General features: G+C 44.0%; 1 protein-coding gene across 1 annotated transcript in view; it reads left to right on the forward strand.

Moving 5' to 3' along the window:
- GATB (glutamyl-tRNA amidotransferase subunit B) overlaps positions 1 to 20,463 on the forward strand; it is a 103,685-nt gene that overhangs the window by 20,768 nt on the left and 62,454 nt on the right. Inside the window, exons 3-5 of the mRNA XM_059175494.1 lie at positions 16,913 to 17,026; positions 19,366 to 19,564; positions 19,994 to 20,116. Coding sequence (XP_059031477.1) covers positions 16,913 to 17,026; positions 19,366 to 19,564; positions 19,994 to 20,116 — 436 coding nt within the window. The remainder of the gene's footprint in view (positions 1 to 16,912; positions 17,027 to 19,365; positions 19,565 to 19,993; positions 20,117 to 20,463) is intronic.

Here is a 20,463-nt window from a genome sequence, read left to right on the forward strand (position 1 = left end):
TTCTTCGTATGCTCTCTTCCTTTGTAATGACTTTAGTGTTATGTTTGGGTTTCTTCCTCTTTTTTGTGTGTGTATCTATTATAGGTTTTTGATTTGTGGCTATTATGAGGTTCATATATAACAATCTATGTATTAACAGTCTGTTTTTAATTGATGGTCACTTAATTCAAACACTACATTTTTTTGTATCTGTAATAGGTTTTTGATTTGTGGCTATTATGAGGTTCATATATAACAATATATGTATTAGCAGTCTATTTTTAGTTGATGGTCACTTAATTCAAACACATGCTGAAAACACTACTCTCTCTCTGCCATGGCTTGTGCATTTGTCTTTGTACTTTACAATTTTTGTTTTTTTGTATATCCCTTAAGTAATTATTGTAGATATAGTTGATTTTACTACTTTTATCTTTTCACCTTCGTGCCAGCTTTTTATAAGAGATTGATCCACCACCTTTACTGTATGTTTGCTTTTACCACATATTTTGCTTTCTTAGTTTTTTTACTTCCTTTTCTTTTTTTTTTCTTCCTTTTCTTTTTGATTTAAAGAATTGCCTGTAAAATTTCTTGTAAGGCTAGCTTAGTGGTCCTGAACTCCTTTAACTTTTTGTTTGTCCGGTAAACTCTTTCATCTCCTTCAATTGTGAATGAAAACCTTGCCAGGTAGAATGTTTCAGATTGTAGGGTATTTTCTTTTATCACTTCCAAAGTATCCTGCCCTTCTCTTATGACCTGCAAAGTTTCTGTGGAAAAGTTAGCTGATAGTTTTATGGGGGCTCCCTTGTACATAATTAGTTGCTTTTCTTTTACTGCTTGTAAGATTCTCTCCTTATTTTTAATTTCTTACATTTTAATTATTATGTGTCTTTTAATTATGAGGACCTTTTTGATGTCATCTTGTTTGGCCTCCTCTGTGCCTCCCAGACCTGGATATCTTTTTCTTCCCCAAGTGAGGGAAGTTTTCAGCTATTATTTCTTTAAATAAGATTTCTGCCCCTTTTTCTCTGTCCTTCTGGGACCTCTATATTGCAGGTGTTAATCCAGCTGGTGTTCTCCTGTAGGTCCCTTAAACAATTCTCATTTTTTTAAATCATTTTTTTCCTTTTTACTGTTCAGCATGGGTGATTTCTCCTGTCCTGTCTCCAGATTGCTGATTTGTCCTATTGCATTCTCTAATCTGCTGTTGGTTCTCTCTCATGTATTTTTCATTTCAATTATTGTATTCTTCAGTTCTGATTGGTTCTTTTATAGATTTTCTTTCTCTTTGTTGTAATTTTTACTGTAGTCATCAGTTCTCCCAAGTTTGGTGAGCATCTTTAAGATCATTACTTGGATTGACTGTCTTCATTTTTTTTTTTTTTTAAAGATTTTATTTATTTATTTGACAGAGAGAGATCACAAGTAGGCAGAGAGGCAGGCAGAGAGAGAGAGGAGGAAGCAGGCTCCCTGCTGAGCAGAGCCCGATGTGGGACTCGATCCCAGGACCCTGAGATCATGACCTGAGCCGAAGGCAGCGGCTTAACCCACTGAGCCACCCAGGCGCCCCGACTGTCTTCATTTTGTTCAGTTCTTTTTCTGAGGTTTTATCTTGGTTTTTTTTTTTTTTTTTTCTGTTTTTTTGTTTTTGTTTTTGTTTTTTTTTCATTTGGAACATATTTTCTTGTCTCTTCATTTTACCTGGCTCTGTATTTGTTTCTGAGCATTAAGGAGATCAGCTACATCTCCTGGTCTTAAAGGGGTGTTCTAATGTAGAAGGCATCCTGTAGGACCCAGAAGCACAGTCCTCCCCTGGTCACCACAACCAGGATCTCCCGGAGCATCTGCTGTGTGGGCTATGTGCACCTGTCTAATTTAGCTGGGATATGACTACTTTGGACTCATTGGTGGGTGGAGCTGGCCCCCAGCACAGCTGAAATGTCCAGTCAAGGCTACTGCAAGCATGCAAGCATGGGGAAGTCTAGTCCTAGTTATGGCTGGCTGCAAGACCAAACAGTTGTGGGAATGCTGGGGGTCAGAACTGCTCCCCAGCTCAAGAGCCACTTTAGAGGGGCCCTCGTACTAGCTGAGGCCACCTGCCAGGTGTGGTAGGGAGAGAACTACTTTGTGGAGGCACTGTTCCTAAACGAGGCTACCTTCAGGTGTGGCTGGGTGGGAGCAGTTTTGGAGGGAGGACCAGTCTTGGCTGAGCCACTTGCCAGCTGTGGTAGAGTGGGAGCCGCTTTGGGCATTTTCTGGTCCTGGCAGAGTCTGCCCACAGGGCATGGTAAAGTGGGAGCATTATGGAGGCACACCTGCCAAGGCTGGCAGGTTGGGTGTGGCAAGTCCATGGGGAAACACAGGGGCAGGGTGAACAGTGCTAGCAAGGTAGGTAGAGAGAGTGTCAGAACTAGCCCTGGCCAGCAGTGGGCTAGCTAGGTAGAAGGAGGGCAAGAAAGATGGTGCCTGCCAGTGCTTCTGTTCCTGGAGAAAATTCCTACAGAGTCCTGTCTCTTTCACATGCCCTAAAACTCATCAGTGTTCACATATGACCAGGTACTTTTCTTCCTTCTGCCTCTGTACCCAGTTCCCAAGCAAGTCAGCTTGTGCATAGGCCCTTTAAGAGAAGAGTCTTGGTTTCCCATTCCTCCGGCTCTCTTGGAAGTAAGCCTCACTCATTTTCAAAGCTCCTGGAGTTAAGCCCTCCTGATTCTCGAAGCCAGACATCATGGGGCTCATCTTCCCAGTGCAGTGCCCCAGGGCAGGGGATGTCTGATGTGGATCTTGAACTCCTCACTCCTCAAGATGGATCTTCACACCTGTGATGTTCCTCCTACTTGTGGGTCCCACATTCGGGGGTGGGCATCCCAATAAGATCACATCTCTACCCCTCCAATCATTCTCAGTGTAGCTCTCTGTTTACATCTTTAGCTGTAGAAGAATGTTCTGCTGTCCTTTAGGTTATTCTCAGAGAGGGTTGCTGCGTATGTAATTGCAGCCTTTGGGGTGTCTGTGGGAGGAGAGGAGTTCAGAATCCTACTCCACCGTCTGGATCATCTACTTACCCATTGCCTTTAAAAGTTCTCATTTTCCCAAAAGAATGTATCCTTGAATCATTCCCTTCACCTTTGTATGGAAATGATGATGTCATCTCATTCCTCTTAAGGATAACAAAAAGCAATATGATAGCATTGAAAGGTTCAGCCAGCTATGGTGTGAGACCCATGAGGAAACTGAGGTTTTGTTTGCCCTACACCCCGGCCTTGGGGAACCTAAAGAACATCATCCGGCCTTTACTCCAAGTGACTCTCCTAGGCCTGCAAAGCATCTCTCTGACCCAGCTGTGTTTCTCTGCTGCTCTCTGCTTTTTCCCTGTTAAGGGAACATCTCCAGGCAGCATGCTCATCTCCCCCCAGGATTCGTTCCTGAGGAAGAAACCTTCAGTATTATGTTTGGAAAGGGCTTTTCTTCCTTTTCCATGTTCCCTTATGTTGGTTTGTTTTCCCCTCAAAATATGTGCTTGGATGAGAGATTGCACACAGGAGCAGCGAGCCCTTGTCAGAGGAGATAGTGCTATACTTAGAAAGAACACTTAACTGTTTAAAATGAATTTGGTACACTACTGCACCAAAAAGTCTGTCATACTGGAAAGTGAGGTGGGGATGTGTAGAAAATAAAACATAAACACATTACCAAAGATGCCCAGGAGTATGAAAGCTTAGGAGTCTTTTGTTGATATAAATATGGAGTAGTTAAAAAAATTACCTAACAGTGTTCTGTGACACTATTTTCGTCCCTGACATTCAGGCAGCTCATGCAGGCTTTGTTCTAGTGATTTATACTAGAAGCCTATAATAAAAATGCAGCCTGAAATCATGCAGCTGGGTACCATTCATTTTTCTTCCATGGACAGTTCCAGAACTTAAAAAATTGCAGCAGACATGTAAAAGCTCTTCCCTCACAGGAAATGCATGCCCAGCCACGGCAGCTGGCCCTCTTGGGTCTCTTCTGCTTTATAGAGTCATTGTTGATGCTGTGCAGGTTTCTAGATTGGTTTTATGAGTGTTAGAGAAGAATTTCCAGGAAGGTATCATGGGGTCACTAAAAATTAGACCACCTTCTCCTTTTGAGTCAGAACCAATTGAGAAATCAACATACAGGTCAGACAGATGGAGGTGAGCATATCCGTTTTATTACCAATAATAGCTTGATTGAAAAATGCAACCTGACATACAGCCAAATAACTTCTAGTACTTTCCACTTACGTTGAACTGGTGCCCCAAAACTGTAGGCCTTTCACTTGTAGGGGAAGAGCCTGTTTGTACCAAAACCTTTTCAGATGTCCACAGGGGCCTAGAATGTATCATCGCTGCATCAATACTGACCAGAAAGGGCTGGTAGAGCTTGGTTCTGATGATTTGTACTGGGGACCTCTCGTAAAAATGTCCCCCCAGAAGGGCCAACCCACAGGTGTGTGGTTTCTCTTTTCAAAGTCACTAGTCAACAAGTCACTCCTCTTTTGGGGATAAGAGAGTATGAAGTAGAGAGCAAAATCCAGCCACATGGTGATATGGACGCAGAAGAATGGAGAATGCCCGCTCCTGCCCTCAAAAGCACAAGACAGTTCTGCTGTGTCCGTTTTATGTCTGCAAATAGATGTGAAATGGTCTTTTTGAATGAGTTCTATGGAATTCCTTCTCCATACCACAAGTAAATACATTTGGCATCTGAGGCCATTGGGATGGGCCTTTCTTACTTGGTCATTTCTGTATGTATTTTCATCTTCATATCAGTATGGTGGGGGAAGGGGGAGGTGGGGAATTGTTGGCTCTTCTGTACACTGCAGCATCTTGGGGCATTTTTCCCCCTTAGCTCTTTTTAAAATCTTGGCAAGGTTTGGAAGTCATTTTGCCATTGGCCTCTCAGAGATGACAAACGTCACCTTGGTGATGTTGGTGTAGTTGGTATAGTCGGCCTGGGCCCCTCTGAAGAGCAGTCTGTTCCTCATGGCACAGGGTTCTTTCTAGCGAGCTTTCATGTTTTCCAGCCTTCCACCACTGGTTGCATCATTGTAATAAGGAGTAGGGCTGCTGGGACTGGGAGAGTAAGTGAGAATCCAAACACATTACCATTCCTAGGTACCTTAAAAGTATTGCATTTCAGATTTTGATGCATGAATCTTTCACAAGTGTAAAAGCAAGAAGCATGGTCAATCAATCAGGGGTCTTTGTCATGCTCTGCAGCTTTCTTAGGAGATGCAGACAGGCAATAATATGTGATTGTCAATAGTGTCTTGAATTTTCAGTGATGTTTGCCAACTCATAGGCCACCCCAGTGAGCAAGGTCAGCAGCGCCAACCCCAGCTGACAGAAGTAGAAATCGAGGCCCTTGCTGACTAGCCTAAGGACACAGGGAGGTCAGGAGCCCAGTTAAAAATAGAAAGGAGAGGGGCGCCTGGGTGGCTCAGTGGGTTAAGCCGCTGCCTTCGGCTCAGGTCATGATCTCAGGGTCCTGGGATCGAGTCCCGCATCGGGCTCTCTGCTTAGCAGGGAGCCTGCTTCCCTCTCTCTCTCTCTGCCTGCCTCTCCATCTACTTGTGATTTCTCTCTGTCAAATAAATAAATAAAATCTTAAAAAAAAAAAAAAAATAGAAAGGAGAGTTGCCTTGTTCCCATTCTTAGCATAAAGCACCAGACTTCATTCCCTTCTGCAGTATTTGCTAATTGTTCATTTCCAACAAAACATAACAGAGACATTTTCCCTTTATAGCTGGTTGTAAACATTTAAGATGCCTGTACTCACTCATAACCTGTGCTCACTTATCCTGGTCAGGAAGCTATCTTACTTACCTTCTTTCTTTTTCTCTTCCATGTTGACGATATGAAAACAGAGAAGTTAATGTATATGAAAGCACTTTAAAACTCTCTGAGCGGCAAGTAAATGTTTTTTGGTATGGTTAGAACACGGTTAGAACACTCATATTCTTTTTTTTTTTTTTTAATTTGATAGAGATCACAAGTAGGCAGAGGGGCAGGCTGAGAGAGAGGAGGAAGCAGCCTCCCCGCTGAGCAGAGAGCCTGATGCGGGGCTCGATCCCAGGACCCTGAGATCATGACTGAGCCAAAGGCAGCGGCTTAACTCACTGAGCCACTCAGGTGCCCCCCCCCTTTTTTAAAGAGAACACTCATATTCTTAACTTTGTATGGTTCAAGTAGAAATACTTCCATTCCCTAGTGGCCAGTAGAGTTGAGCAAGGGATGAGGGTGGCAGACACTTGTGTAACACTCACCGAAATAACTCAGGGTGGCACACGTTACAACAGCATGAATTTAATTAACTTGAATTTAATTTAGATGAAGTTCTTGATCATAGATGTCTTCCAGAGACGCACGAACTGAGAAATGTCATGCCCGGTGACATTGTGAAGCAACAGTACAGAAGCACCAACAGAAAGTAAGATGCCCGTACAGGTTTGGGGGAAGCCAAAAAGTATTTTCAACCAGAAAATATATAGTTGGGGAAAATCATTTTCCTCCCAGGTAAAAGAACAAGTTGTCTTTTCATATTCTAGAGTACATACGTGTGGCCCATATGCAGCATTTTTATGCTTATAGGTAGATAATAGAGAATTCCCTGTTAACAGATTGCTCACATTCCTAGAGGGCTGCTCCGAACTGCAGCACCCACACAGGGCCCTAATATGTCCCACTTGACTATGGCACAGGCAAGTTTTAGGGAGATACAGTATCTAGAGTATTTTCTCTTTTACAGCTGATTTTCAGCCCTGGTGAATGCAAATTTGTGGTGCACACGTACGGCTTATGAGTCAGCATCAGTTTAAATAGCTCCTGCCTCCTCCAGGCTCTCTCTCCCCCTTCTGGCTTGTAGCATCTCACCATCCTCTCAGGCAGGAGAATTATCCACTCCTTTCTCCGGCCCCCACACTTTTTATTTTGAAGAAATCCAAACTTATGAAAAAGTTGAAAAAATAATACAGTGAACATCCGTCCTGCACCTAGATGGTTTCTTCTTTCGGATGAGTCATTTGAGAGTAGGTTGCAGACACCATGGCCCTCCACCCCCAGATATTTCCGCATCTATCTCTGGGGAACAAAAACGTTCCTTCTGGGATCGCTGCAAAATGATGGCGGTAAGGACAGCTGATACCATACAGCACGGACATCTCAGCCGCGGTTCCTATTCGTGTTCCCACGGTAGTCTCAGGAGTGTCTTTTGTTTTCTTCGCCCCCATCCAGGACCCATTCAGAGATCACATGGTACGTCCAGTTGTCACGTCTCTTTAGCCTCATTTTCTTCCTTTTTCCTTCTCCTTTTTCTTCCCCCTTCCATCCCTCTGCCCCTTGTTTTAAAAGTCCAGGCCAGTTCTTTTATTATCTCCTCCTGAAGCAAACATAATTAAGGAAGTAGGGTGTTCTGCCCAATGAGAGTGTAGCTTTTTTTCCTTGTCTTTTATCTTTTCACCTCATGATTTCATGGCTTACCATGAAACTCTAAAGAGGTGTATTCATTCCTGTTGGATGTAGCCAATGAAAGATATTTTTTTCTTCCTAAAACTCTACGTCCTGAGAGACTCTTCCAAAGGCTCACTCCTCAGGACATGCGTGGGACTGATGAACATAGCAGGTGTATGTGTCTCTAAGGACTTTGCTTTTGATATCCACAGGCCTTGTTTCACCGAACTCCCCATGCGTACCACTCAGTGGTGAACACCTAGCAAGCATTTCTTAGAGTTCAGTTGGTTAGGCCAGTTGTTTGATTTCTCAGCAAGTCAGATCTTTCAACATAGTACTAATCTTTCATACAAAAATGAAAGTAGATCTCATTCTGAATCATTAGAGCTTTCCACTCATAAAATTAATATTTCTTACTGCTATCACTGATGCCTCTTTTTTTTTTCTCTCTCTCTAAGATTTTATTTATTTATTTGACAGAGAGACACACACACAGGAGAGGGAACACAAGCAGGAGAGGGAGAAGCAGGCTTCCCACTGAGCAGGGAGCCTGATGCGGGGCTCCATCCCAGGACCCTGGGACCATGACCTGAGCCGAAGGCAGACGCTTAATGACTGAGGCACCCAGACGCCCCTGTTACTGATTACTCTTGATGTTTCAGTAATATGAAATAGTTTGTCATTCCATTGAATTTCTCCAGGTATGGAGTCTTGTGAGTAAATTTTAGGATAGATTAGAAAAGACTCCGCAGTTTCTTTTTTTTTCTTTTTTTTTTAAGATTTTATTTATTTATCAGAGAGAGAGGGGGAGAGAGAGAGCACAGGCAGACAGAATAGCAGGCAGAGGGAGAAGCAGGCTCCCCACTGAGCAAGGAGCCTGATGTGGGACTCGATCCCAGGACACTGGGATCATGACCCGAGCCGAAGGCAGCTGCTTAACCAACTGAGCCACCCAGGCGTCCCAACTCTGCAGTTTCTATATGAGGGCAATCTAAAATGAAGGGGTTTGTATGTTTTAGCTTTTTTGATATCAGTATATTTTTCTTAAAAGTTGTAAACAGGAGGGGCACCTGGGTGGTTTAGTTGGTTAAGTGTCTGCCTTAGTCTCAGGTCTTGATCCCAGGGTCCTGGGCTCAAGTGTTGGGCTCTCTGCTCAGTGGGGAGTCTGCTTCTCCCTCTCCCTCTGCCTGCCGCTTCCCCTACTGTGCGCCCTCTCTCTCTCTGTCAAATAAATAAAATATTTTTTAAAAAGTTATAAACAAGAGAAAGACAAATTTTTGATTAAAAGTGGGTGTGGGAGGAAGAGCTTTCTTAGTTAAAGATCATGGCCCTATATCAAAGTTTTATTGGAAAAGAACAATGATTTTTTTTTTTTTAAACATGATTCTTATATCTGCTTCATGCCTTCATATGTCTCTTCTCCATGTACTGTCTTTGCGTTCCAGATGTAACTACTGTCTTGAAGACAGGAAGCCATAGATGTGTAGTGGACATCAGTGAGATGAGGCTAAAAATTGACTCATTTAATTGATTTATAAGCATTCAGCGTGTTAGAAAGTAGTTCCTTTCATTTGAGAATAGAAGCTTTTCCCAGCCATAGGCAAATATACAATGTTACCCAGGAAAATTTTGCTTTCCCATAAAACAGAAAATTAAGTAATAGAAGCTTCCTGAGGCATTGAGAAATATGGTCTCCATTGCACTGGAGATAACACACTAATTGTCACAAAAGGTGTTGGTTATCATTTAAGGGGGAAATGTTATGTTGACATAATACATAATTTCAGCATCTGTTGTGCCTTGCTTTGGATTGTATTTCTAGACTAATGGCTAAACAGTGGAGCTGTTTAGACTTTTCTCATTAGAGTTCCTTGCCTCCTAGAAAATCTTGCATATAAAAGATTCAGTTGAGATGGGCATTTTGCATTTAACACTTCCGTTCTGAAACTAGTATTTTCTAAATGTCTTCCATGTGTTAAGTAATTTTATTTAATTCATAGAACAATCCTGCTGTATTACTATTCCCCTAACAAAGAAGGGAATTGAGAGAGGTTAGTTCATTTGTGCAAGGTTACACAGCTAGTAATAGTAGAGATTAGTTTCAGGTCTTTCTTCGTTTTCTCCTGGTTTGTGAATTAGTACAAGTCTTCTCATAGATCAATTTGATTGTAATGAGTAATGCCAAATGAATGACTGTTGGAAATGCTGTGGGAAACAGAGACCAGTTCATGTCACACCCAATCTTGCTTTTTACTGGCTGCCCTTAAGCCTTCCTGTCTATCTGACTTGGCGAAGTGGCCAAGCATAAGACTCCACAGATGAACACTATAGTAGCCAGGTCATTGGCCTCCAACCCCACAGTGAAGTCCAAGCAAACCAGGCTGCGTCATGTGGAAACTTTTTAACTAGACTAGAGGCAGGCCTAGAGTTGCCAAGGCTCTTCTTTCTTTTTTTGTTACAACCCAGCGGTTAAGATCACATCTTAGTGTGCCAGTGGTCTGTGGAAAAGCAAGAAAGACTGCTTCAGTTCTAAAGACCCCGCTGGTGTGGGCTAGCCTTAGCTGTGGGTGACTGTGGGCACCAGCCCTAGCCACCTGACCTTGCCAGGTTGGCAAGAGGCAAGAGGAGTATGGAATCTCAACAAGGAGAGTGGGCCTTCTGACACTTTGGATCAACACTTTGCCTTTGATCTTGACCAGTTGTAGGGAGCGGCATTGGTACAAGAAACTAAAGAGGAGTCTTAGAGCTGAAAAACAGTCAAAACTGCCAAATCATACCCTCCTCTTAAAACAAGAATTGTTTCCTGTGAAGTGGCTATTTGAGAATGGGAGCTGTCTTCCCCTTTGGGAAAGAGGGATTTAAACAAAAGAGAAAATATAGCATTCACTTTCTCCTTTTCCCTAGGCAGTGTCCATGTTTAGGCGTAAAGGTCATATATTTACATGGGTATATCACTATAAATATTTAATATCTTCATAAAGCTAGTAACTTTTTGTGGTAAAATTTCACTTTAAAAAAATTATCTTACCTACCTGACCAGTTTTCGCAAGTTTAATTTTCGTAACTCAGGAGTGTTTGTATTTGTTTTGGGTGATGATAAAAGGGCCCAGTGGTGAGAAGGGATGTGGAGTGGGGAAATGGGCAACGATTTTCTCTACGGTAACGAAAATTTATCTATGTAGTAACTTTTTCCTTGAATGTGAATTAGAGGGGAGTTCATGCTTTGTGATAAATTTATGGTGAGCAGTAAGATAAAGGCCCATTTTACTGCCTTATTTTTCTTAATAAATCTTAATTACTTTCTCTCCATAAATTAAAGCATTTACCATGCTGTATCTTAATCATCAGATTGGTCTTATATATTATTAATTTCACAGAATAATTGCCATTTGGGCTTTTTGTAAAACATCACTTTGTGATCTTTGCTTTAATGCTCCAAAAGAATTGCTAACTGGATTTTTAGTGAGTACACGAGTCTAGTCATGTTACCTCAATTTTTAAAGGAGGTACTGATAGCTATTGGACTGACTTTGGGGATCATAGCACTGTGGGCTCACCAGTTAGGAATGGGAGAGAAATGTTATGAGTAGTAGACTGTTTTGAAAGATAGTTTTATTTCTTTGAAATACATCACAAAAATATTTCCTGGTATAGGTCCCAGAGGCTGACTTTAGTGAGTGGATTTATTTATAATTAGTAGAATTCCAGGGAATTCTAAGGAATATTATATTGACTTCATTAGATTATGGAATCTTCTTCATTCTGTTGACTTGCTTAGCAAATCTTTTCCTAATGGTCCATGTAGACTTGGAGTTCATTCCAACCCAAGTTGAGTTATCACAAATGTCTCTTAGAAGACAGTAGCATTTCATAATTTTTGGCTCCCAGTATATGAAAAAGGAGTTCACAGAATTTTCAGTTTTATGTTGATTGGACTTGAGAGTGGCATGATTTTATTCATTAGCTATTATCAAAAGAAAAAGTCACAGAAGTGACTATACAAATGCATGTCTTTGCTGTGCAGTTGTGGCCTGCCTATCCCCCATATCACACTTCATTATTCCTCTGCTCTGCTGAGTATCAGAGGGGTGCACGCTACCCCCGTGTGCTTCTGTTCCTGGTGTCCCTGGCCAGCTGGCTCCCAGCTGGTTAGGCCCATGGGAGGCTCTGGTGAGAGACCAGAGATGAGAGGAAAGAAGCTATAAAATATTTCTCTCTTCCTCTCTGGCAACCCCTCTTGGCCGTGGCTGGGTTTTGTCCCTGATTGCAGCTCCTGGGAGACAGGTCCGCTGTGTTTCCAGGGTCCTCTGGGTGCCCCATGCCCTGGCTCTGGGAACATTGCTTCTCTCCACCCCCATCCCTCCAGCAAGGAGTAGCAGCAGCCTCCTGCTATTGAGAATCTCTTAAATTGCCTTACTGTGCCCTCTGTGACATCTCAACTCTTCTGTCATTTGGGTAATAAAGTCTCTGTATCAAATTTGTTCTGTTTTACATTCTAAGAGTAGTTTCTTTTTCCAGACCACACATATTTTGTAAAACAATTTTGCTTTTATTTCATAGCTTGTAGTCTTTTGGATGTTGATAAAGGGAATGTTAAATTATTCATTACCTCTGTTAATGTTTAATCAGCTTGGTATTGCATTTAGGTAGTGGGGCAGAGGGGAATAAGATAAAATAACTTGACTGCCCTCAGGGAGCTCAGTTGGCTTGGGGAGACGTGCTTTACTGGAGAAGAAGGAATACCTAGACCACACTAGTGGTGGGACATCCAGGTCTTGCCAGGGGCTAAGGTCTTACTCAAGTGGATGAGAAGAAAAGGCATTACCAGCAGAAGCAGCAGTTTGTACAGAAGAAGCATGTCAGATGCAAGTTTGCATGAGGGTCTCTGGGGTCAGGCACAGTGGAAAAAGAGGAGGCTAGAAAGGTAGTCGGGGGCTAACTGATGAAGGACCTAGAAGATTCCAGCAAACAATTGGACTTTATCCTCTCAGTTACGAGGAGTAGTGAAGAAGGATTTTAAGTAGGGGCATCGCGTGGACCGAATTTACCCTTTAGAAAGGTCACTCTTAAATGGGCATGAAGGAGATCCTAGAGGACTAGAATGGAGGGAGAGAAACTTGGCCAGGTGGTCAGTGCAGAAGTCTTAGCTGGAGGGAAGGGTATGTGAAAAGAGACCTGAATTAAACCAGAGGATTGAGAAGAAGTGGGGAAAGTCAAGATATACTAGGAAAGTAAAATGTGTGTAGCCTGGTACTTTTTTGGAGGGGGGTGGGGATGTGGTGGAAGTTGTCATAAATGATGGTCCATTGTACTCAGAGATTAGGAAATGCTTGCTTGGTTAGGCTAAGTAAGTCTTTAGAAGACTTAAGAAGACTGTTTCTCAAATTGGGTCAGTGTGTCCTTGGAGGTCTGATGCACATTTCTTCTACTTTTCTTATCTTCTAATTAAAATAGAAGAGCCTTTTTGCTTATTTGAGAAATCATTTCATGGGTAGTTCTTACATCTAAGACTTTTGGAAGTTTGTGTTGATACAACATCCCCTGCTAATGGAGAAAACCTGTCAGTCCACCTAGTATCCAAAGTTCCACATGCCAGAGATGGTATTATTTTACAAATTGAGAACACAGTTGCCTGTTCTCTAGAAGCTCAACATCTGAAAACAAACCTATAGACACCATGGAGAAGGTGTTAAAAATAGTATCTGCCTTACATTATCTGCAATGGAATTTGGTCTGAGTTGCTGTTCCGGAGTTCTGGCCAGATATAGCTGTGTTGCTAGCTATCAGTAACATGCTTTATTCTTTGAAGATGTAAGGTAGAGTGTAGTCATTGAGAGCCTGAATTCCAGGGGTCTGACTTCCTGTCTCTGCCATTTATTTTATGGGTCACCTTGGCTAAATGACTTAATCTCTGTGATTCCCTTCATTATCTGTAAGATGAGGATTGTAGTAGTGTCTGCCCTAGGATTACTGCGAGGGTTAAATGGCAAATGTATGTGTTGTGCATAGCACATCTCCTTTGCAATAAATACTTGCTGAGGATCATTCCTGAAGGCAGTGTGAAGCCTCCTTTAAGAGTGAAGACTCCATTGAGAAAGGTGTGCTATGGGAGTTCCAGGGATCATGGCTTTCCTTCTGCATAAAAGCTCTTGTGGCTAACCCCGAGATCCTTTGTAGTCCCTTTATGTTAATTACAAAGAAAATTCTGGAACACACTTTCTTTGAGACAGATTAAGTCTTTGAATCTTCAAGTTGACCTCTTTGATTTCATCATACATGATTGGTTTTTGCTTCAGGAAACTTCCAGAAACAAGTGTGAAGGCCACAGGTGGCAAGTAATACCTTTGAGGAGATTGAGACATCACTGCCTCTCTGAAACCTTGCCTTGATATCCATCACCTCCACCCTCATTTGAATCTAACACACATGAATTGAGCACCACTACTTTTCAGTTCTGTTTATGCTCTAGGGATATGGAAGGATGAGCAGACAGTTCCCATCCTCATGAAAATTAGTCTAATGGGAATATATGTAAATAAATTCAGTCCAGAGTAATACTAGCACAAATGGAAGTGTGTAGAAGATTAGAGGGGTACATAGGAAGAAGAATAAGGAAAGTTTCACAGGTTTGGTGACATCTCGGTAGATTTTGAATGGAATGAGAAGAGGGAGAGTCCACAGGTCAACATGATTTGTATAGGAGATAGACCATATGTGTTTGGGGGAAGGATTGTTAATATGAGATAAAATTGAAGATGGAGGTGGGAAGTGGATCTTGTAAAAGCTTGGCCTTTGTCATGTGAGTGAGTATTGGGAGCCATTGATTGATTTTAAGCAACAGAATGCTGTAAGATTTGCATTTTTAGCAAAGTCTTCCTAGTATAGAAGGCAAACTTGAGAGGGAGCTAGATGTTGGCAGGTTCATGTCTCCACTGCAGATTCATTGGTGGCAGTGACAGAGTCCCATTTACCTCTGTATCCCTAAAATATGGTACTTTATAGATACTTCAGAAGCTTTTCAGAATAGACAGCCCAAGTTGAATTTTCTAGTTCTACATCCTGTCCTCCGAACATGCTGACCTGGACCTCCATCTGTCATAAGCAGCTTGACTAAGATCATAATAAATTCTTTTTTCTTGGCATTCTTTTAACTGGCACTCTCTGTTTACTAGCCCCTCTGTGCGACTGTAGTATGGTGATGATTGATGCTTATAATTCTGACCCTGAAGTACTTCAAGTCTTCTAAATCATCAAAAAAAGATTAAAGTATATTCAGTATTGCTCTAATGTTTATGTGTTTTCCTGCCTTCTTATTCTTTGGAAATTGATGGTTTCTCGAGTGCCGGTGTCCTCCTGTGCATGCAGGCACAGTGGGAGTCTGGGATCGCTCACCACCCCTCACTCCCTCACAGAGCCAGCACAGGGAGTTTGTTAGCAACCTGTGTGCAGAAATTTGCAAACAAAACAAACCTGAGTTCTCTTCACACCTAGGAGAGGAGAAGCAGGTTGGGCCCCCTGAGCGGCAGACCGGACAGAGATGAGCGAGTCAATGGTGGCTGGAAAATCAGTGGGAGTGATAAAGCCAGACCTGGTACAGATGAGCCAGACAGGCAGTTTACAGCAAGCCCAAGCCTCGGCAGAGCCCAGGAGGAGCAGGGCCCCAGGCTGGGACTCCGGTTCCGTGTTCTTGTGGGCCTTGACCTGAATCGGCAGGCTGGGAGCTGGCAGCGTTTTCTGCCAGCTAGCTTTGTTTGTATTGTGGTAACAACTGCTTGGTAAAACACCAAACATTAGCAAGTGAAAACATCAATAATTAGAGCATCCTATTCCCCCCCCCACACACACGCACACATACATTTCTTCGGGAGAACCATTATTACTGTAGAGCTGACAATACTACTTGGCGCAGAATAAAGAGGTCCAGATAGCAGCTATGAGAAAGCTCCATTTTATAGTCGGATTTCTGAAGAGAAGGCATGTGATGATGTTACCAGGAGGGAGATTTGCTGTTTGGGGTGTCTTCGGGGGGTTGTATATTGCAGTAAGTAGACATGCCTCCTACATTTTATTGTATGGATTTGTTTTCAAAGTCTGTGTTTGATCAGCAAGCTGTGCTTGTGTTGGAGGGGGGTGGCGCACTCATTATTCCAGCTTGAAGGGCTGGTCCCTAAGCCACTGGGATTCTGTTTATCACCCACTAGGCAAGGACATGTGTGTGTTTTGGAGTTAACTTGACTATTTGCCATCTCTGTGATTGGGACGAGTCTCTTGGTATCTCTGGGTCTTAGGTTTTTCTTTTTCTGAAATTTCGAAACCGTACAAATTCCTTCCCTACAGGGTTGCTGTGAGGCTGGAATAAAATGGTGGCTGTGGAAAGCCCTACACAAATAAGATTATACCAAATACACTAAAGAATGTTACAAATATTCTCATAAAGAATAGGAGTGTGTTTCATTAACAAGCAGAGTGGGGAGAATGCGCTAATTCTTTCTTTCTTACTATGGAGTAGATGTTCTGGCTGTTACTTTCTGCGCTCCTCAAGGTAGATACTAAATGCTTACTTCCGAGGTGAGCAAACTGAGCCTTCTGTTCATACAGCCATACTTATACATAGGAGAACCCGTCTGACTCCAGAACTTTGAATGCTTTCTCCTTATCTCCAGTTGTCAGCTTTATTCTAGACCCCACATCCCTACCCCCAAAGTTCTTAAAAGCTGTTCACCTCCTTTTGGATTGGGAAGTTTGCTAGTCATTTCTTGGTCATTCACTCCTGAACGTGGGGGAGGTTGGGACCCAGAAAGAACCTTTGGGCTCCCGGAGCCCCTGGAGAGACGGGTGGTACAGGAAGAGTCAGGGTACAGTGCACACTCGGTGTGCACCTCTCGAGTTCTCCAGGCCTGGACTGAAAGCAAGGGGGCGGGCGGGCCACATTTCCCAGCCCTTTAGGAAATAGCGTGGTTTTTGTTTTTTTTTTCCAGAATTTCCAGAAGTTCATTCTTTCTCTGCTGAAGTGTTTTCCATCCTCACTGAGGTGGCTCCATGAGCTGCCTCTTGGACCCTCCTCTTAGGAACCCGTGCTGCCTCTGTATTCTGACCAGCTCCTTGTTCTGCAAACAGGGAATGAGATTAAGTGGATTCCCCGTACTCACCACTCTGCTGAGCTTTGCCGGGCCCCTCCCTGTTCACTTTGATGCCCGGTACCGGGGAAAAGGATCTCCGATGTGGCAGTTCATTAAATACCCTGCAGGACCCTCCACTGCATGCATTTTCCTTTCTTATATAAAGTTTTCCCACTTCAAGACAGACAAGACTCTGCTTGTGAACTGGAGCTGCCCACACAAGAGAACCAGAGATAATGCCTGTCGAAGGGCCAAACTGAATATTCAGGGAGGATGTCAGTGTGTGGGAGAAGCATTTGTTCGGCCTGGATCTGAGATGAGCCGTGTGTCGTGCTTCCATAGGTTCTCAACAGGAGGTGCGTAGAAGCGGCCGTGATGACAGGCCTGGCACTGAACTGCTGCATCAACAAGAAGTCCTTGTTTGACAGGAAGCACTACTTCTATGCAGACCTCCCTGTAAGTATGCTTGGCGGTCCGCCCTCTGTACGTTCTCAGAGCTTGGGGTGGGGGGAAGGGGGGGGCTTGACGTGAGGGAGGGGGGTCGTGGCTCTCGTGTTTGCAGTCGGAGCTCTGTCCGAGTCAGCGGGAGGTTCTGCCTGGCCCTGATGAAGGCAGGTGCCCCCTGATGTTTACTAGATTGGATGCAGTTGTCCTGATTGCTGACTCCTTGCTTAGCCTCATGCTTCTGCTGGCTCCCTCATAATTGAACAGGGAGTAGAAGCCCATGTTCTCAGGCTCGGCCTGGCCGTGGTGTTCGGTGCTAATTGCCTGTGAGGTCAAGTCCAGCTCCAAGGCTGATGCAACAGTAAATGCAGCTCCGTAGAGAGTGGTGGCTCCCCTCTTCTAAGTTGAAGTTGCCAATAATAGGACTGCCCCCTCTAGGGACATTTCTGTCATCTCACAAGGAGCAAGTAAGTGGACAATAAGAAGCAGAAACATGAACCAGAAGCCTCAACTAACAACAGTAATTGGCTGTAAATTGGCAGTAAATGCAATATTAACCTGTTTTTTGCCTTCAAATTATAAAGTTTCTCCTTTAGGAAAGTCCAGGATGAACTAAAGCCAGGCTTTCATAATGTTGAACTGAACCAAGACTGTAATGGCGAGTGGGTTTTCCCAAAATAATACTTCATTTGATCTTAGCCTCTGATATTAAGCACACCCTTTCTTCAGATCTAGGAGAATGATAGTGGTGATACCGCTTCACCTTATTCTCCTTGAACGGAGGCTGAGGGTGATCTGGTGGTCTTCAGTGGGTGAGGACAGAAGTGGAATTAAATTTAAAAATGCAACTGAATGTTATTTCTCCAATTGCTTGCTGCTGCTTTTTCCCCTGGCTGCCAGCCTTTAGCAAATTCTGTTGCTTGGTAGGATGAAGGAAATGAAGCTGCGTTTTTTCCGGCCTTTAAGAGTGATAATTCGTTTGGTGAAGGTGGGAGACAGCATTCTGCAACTAAAATGAGATGTTTTCATTCTCAGTGGCTTTCTGGTCTCTCTGGCCCAGGTGGCTCAGATAACCAGAGTAAGTGTTGCCGAATCTTAACGTGGAACACACTTAAACTAAAAAAAGTATTTGTTGTTTATCTGAATAAAAAGTTCATTCAAATTTGGACAGGACTGAGCATCCTGAATTTCATTCAGCAACCCGATTCAGAGTTCAGTTTTTACAGACTGAGACTTGCTCTTTCAGTACAGAGAATGAGTTGGTCTAACGCAGTGGTTCTCAAAGTGTGGCCCACACGCCCCTCAGATCGGCATCTCCTGGGAACCGGTTAGAAATGAAAGTCTCAGGTGCTGCCCCAGACCTGCAGAATCAGAAACTCTTCAGGTGCAGCCCCGCAGATGATTCCCATGCAGGGAAAGTTTGAAAAATGCTGGCCTGGTGGCTAAAAGCACAGACTCTGGAGCCTGACCATCCATGTTCAGATCCTGGCATGGATACCTACTAGTCCTGTCGCCCTTAACCCCTTCTGTGCCACTCATCTCCCTCCTAGGGTTGCCATGCCATGAGGACTAAACGGTGTGAAGAACTCAGCACAGTAACTGGGACTCCACGGGCACTGCCTCTGAGTCCTCCAGTTCTCCGTATTGCCTTCCCATCTCTTTACGGGGTGTGGACGCGTGTGGGCCTTCGAAAGTCATTATTCCTCTACTCCAAAGACGTGAGGGAGCCCTGGCCACATCCGTCAGTACTTTCGCAGTTCGAGTTTTCTGTTAGCGGAGTGTGAGTGTCAGAGCACTTCCTAGCCAGGGAAACGGGGGAAGCTGTCAGGTCGGGAGGGCAGCTGGCGTGACTGGTTAACTTAAAGAGCAGAAACAAAACAGGCTTCACCGCGCTAGCAACTGCTGTCTGCCATGCTGAGAGTAGACTGCGGAATGCTTAGCCAGCACTTCCTAATAAGGAGGGTCTGTCAAGAGCCCAGTAATCAGATGCAGGGCTTAGGCTAATGAGCTAAGTGGAAACAATAAATTCTTCTCTTAGAGGCCTCTGACAGTGAGATTATTGTTATTCCCCAAAATGGTACTTTGGTAGGGAAGATGGGGTTCGTGGTGTTTATTGCATCATTACTGGGGGTCAGGGAGGTGCGGGAAAGTAAGGGAGGAGGGAGAGGAGAAGCCAGAAGAGGCCAGGCTAAGTTACGGCTAGGTGCATAAACTAATTTTCTTCTCCTTTTTGTTGTGTTGTGTTTTTAAGTAAGCCTATGGTTTTGTGACATAAAAAGAAATTAGTAAAATGGATTCCAGCTTCTATTTATGGCCTCATGACGGTGTAACGTAACGCATGTTGTGTGCAGGCGGGCTACCAGATTACCCAGCAGAGGCTCCCGATTGCTGTGAATGGGAGCTTAGCGTACAGTGTGTGTGTGGGGAAGAAGCCGAGTCGGGTGATCACCAAGACCGTGAGGATCAAGCAGATCCAGCTGGAGCAAGACAGTGGCAAAAGCCTCCATGATGAGCTGCGGTCTCAGACGCTCATCGATTTGAACAGGGCAGGTAGGCTTGGAGATTGTCTCTCACCTTTCCTTCCTTCCCCTCTAGAGTTCTCCCAAGCCAGACCCAGGAGTTTGAAAGCCCCAGATCAAGTGTCAGTGCTGGTCTTGACGCAGCTGACTAGAGAACACAGCCTGTACGGTGATCCCCATCAGGCTTGCTAACAGCCCACCCGGATGGGTGTGGTGATGTGATGTGATGTGATGAATGTAGCCGCCCAGTCACAGACCCAGGAGCTTGATACCTCAGGCAAACGTTGAAAGAACCCAAGTTAAAAATAAAAGTGTGAGGAGGAGCAGAAACAATTGAGAGGTTGGAACCCGTGCAGAGAGCCCATCAGTGATGCAGGCTTCTTCCTGAGACCTCAGCCAACTGTACCTGCAGATCAGGTTGGAGAGCTGCAGTCTGGCTGACTCTGCCTGTCTTTGGTAGGAGTTGGACTTCTGGAAGTGGTGCTGGAGCCGGACATGTCCTGTGGAGAAGAGGCTGCAACAGCCGTCAGGGAGCTGCAGCTGATACTTCAGGCCCTGGGGACCAGCCGGGCAAATATGGCAGGTAGAAGCTGCAGAGGGGGGGTCCCTCCTCCTCTGCCTTCTCTTTCCTCCTCCCACAGCTCTTCTCGCTGGACGTTTGTTCTCTGCCTCAGCTACACTGCAGTTGTTTACAGGGTTTTGTCAGCCTTTAGGCCTCTGGGTTTTTGGGTTTTTTTTTCCCTTAGAGTTTTCCTTGGACTCTTTAATGAACCCCCAGTCAAAACTAAACACACTAACAACAGCGCAGAGGCACCAAGCCCAGGAATATGAGATTAGGAGTTGTTTAAAAAAATTCAGCTGAGTAAATTTGAAGATCAGACTGGCTTTATTCAAAGATTCATGAATCAGGCAGCATCCCACGTAACAAAC

The sequence above is a fragment of the Mustela lutreola genome, chromosome 1 (assembly GCF_030435805.1).
Source record: "Mustela lutreola isolate mMusLut2 chromosome 1, mMusLut2.pri, whole genome shotgun sequence".
NCBI classification, from domain to species: Eukaryota; Metazoa; Chordata; class Mammalia; order Carnivora; family Mustelidae; genus Mustela; species Mustela lutreola.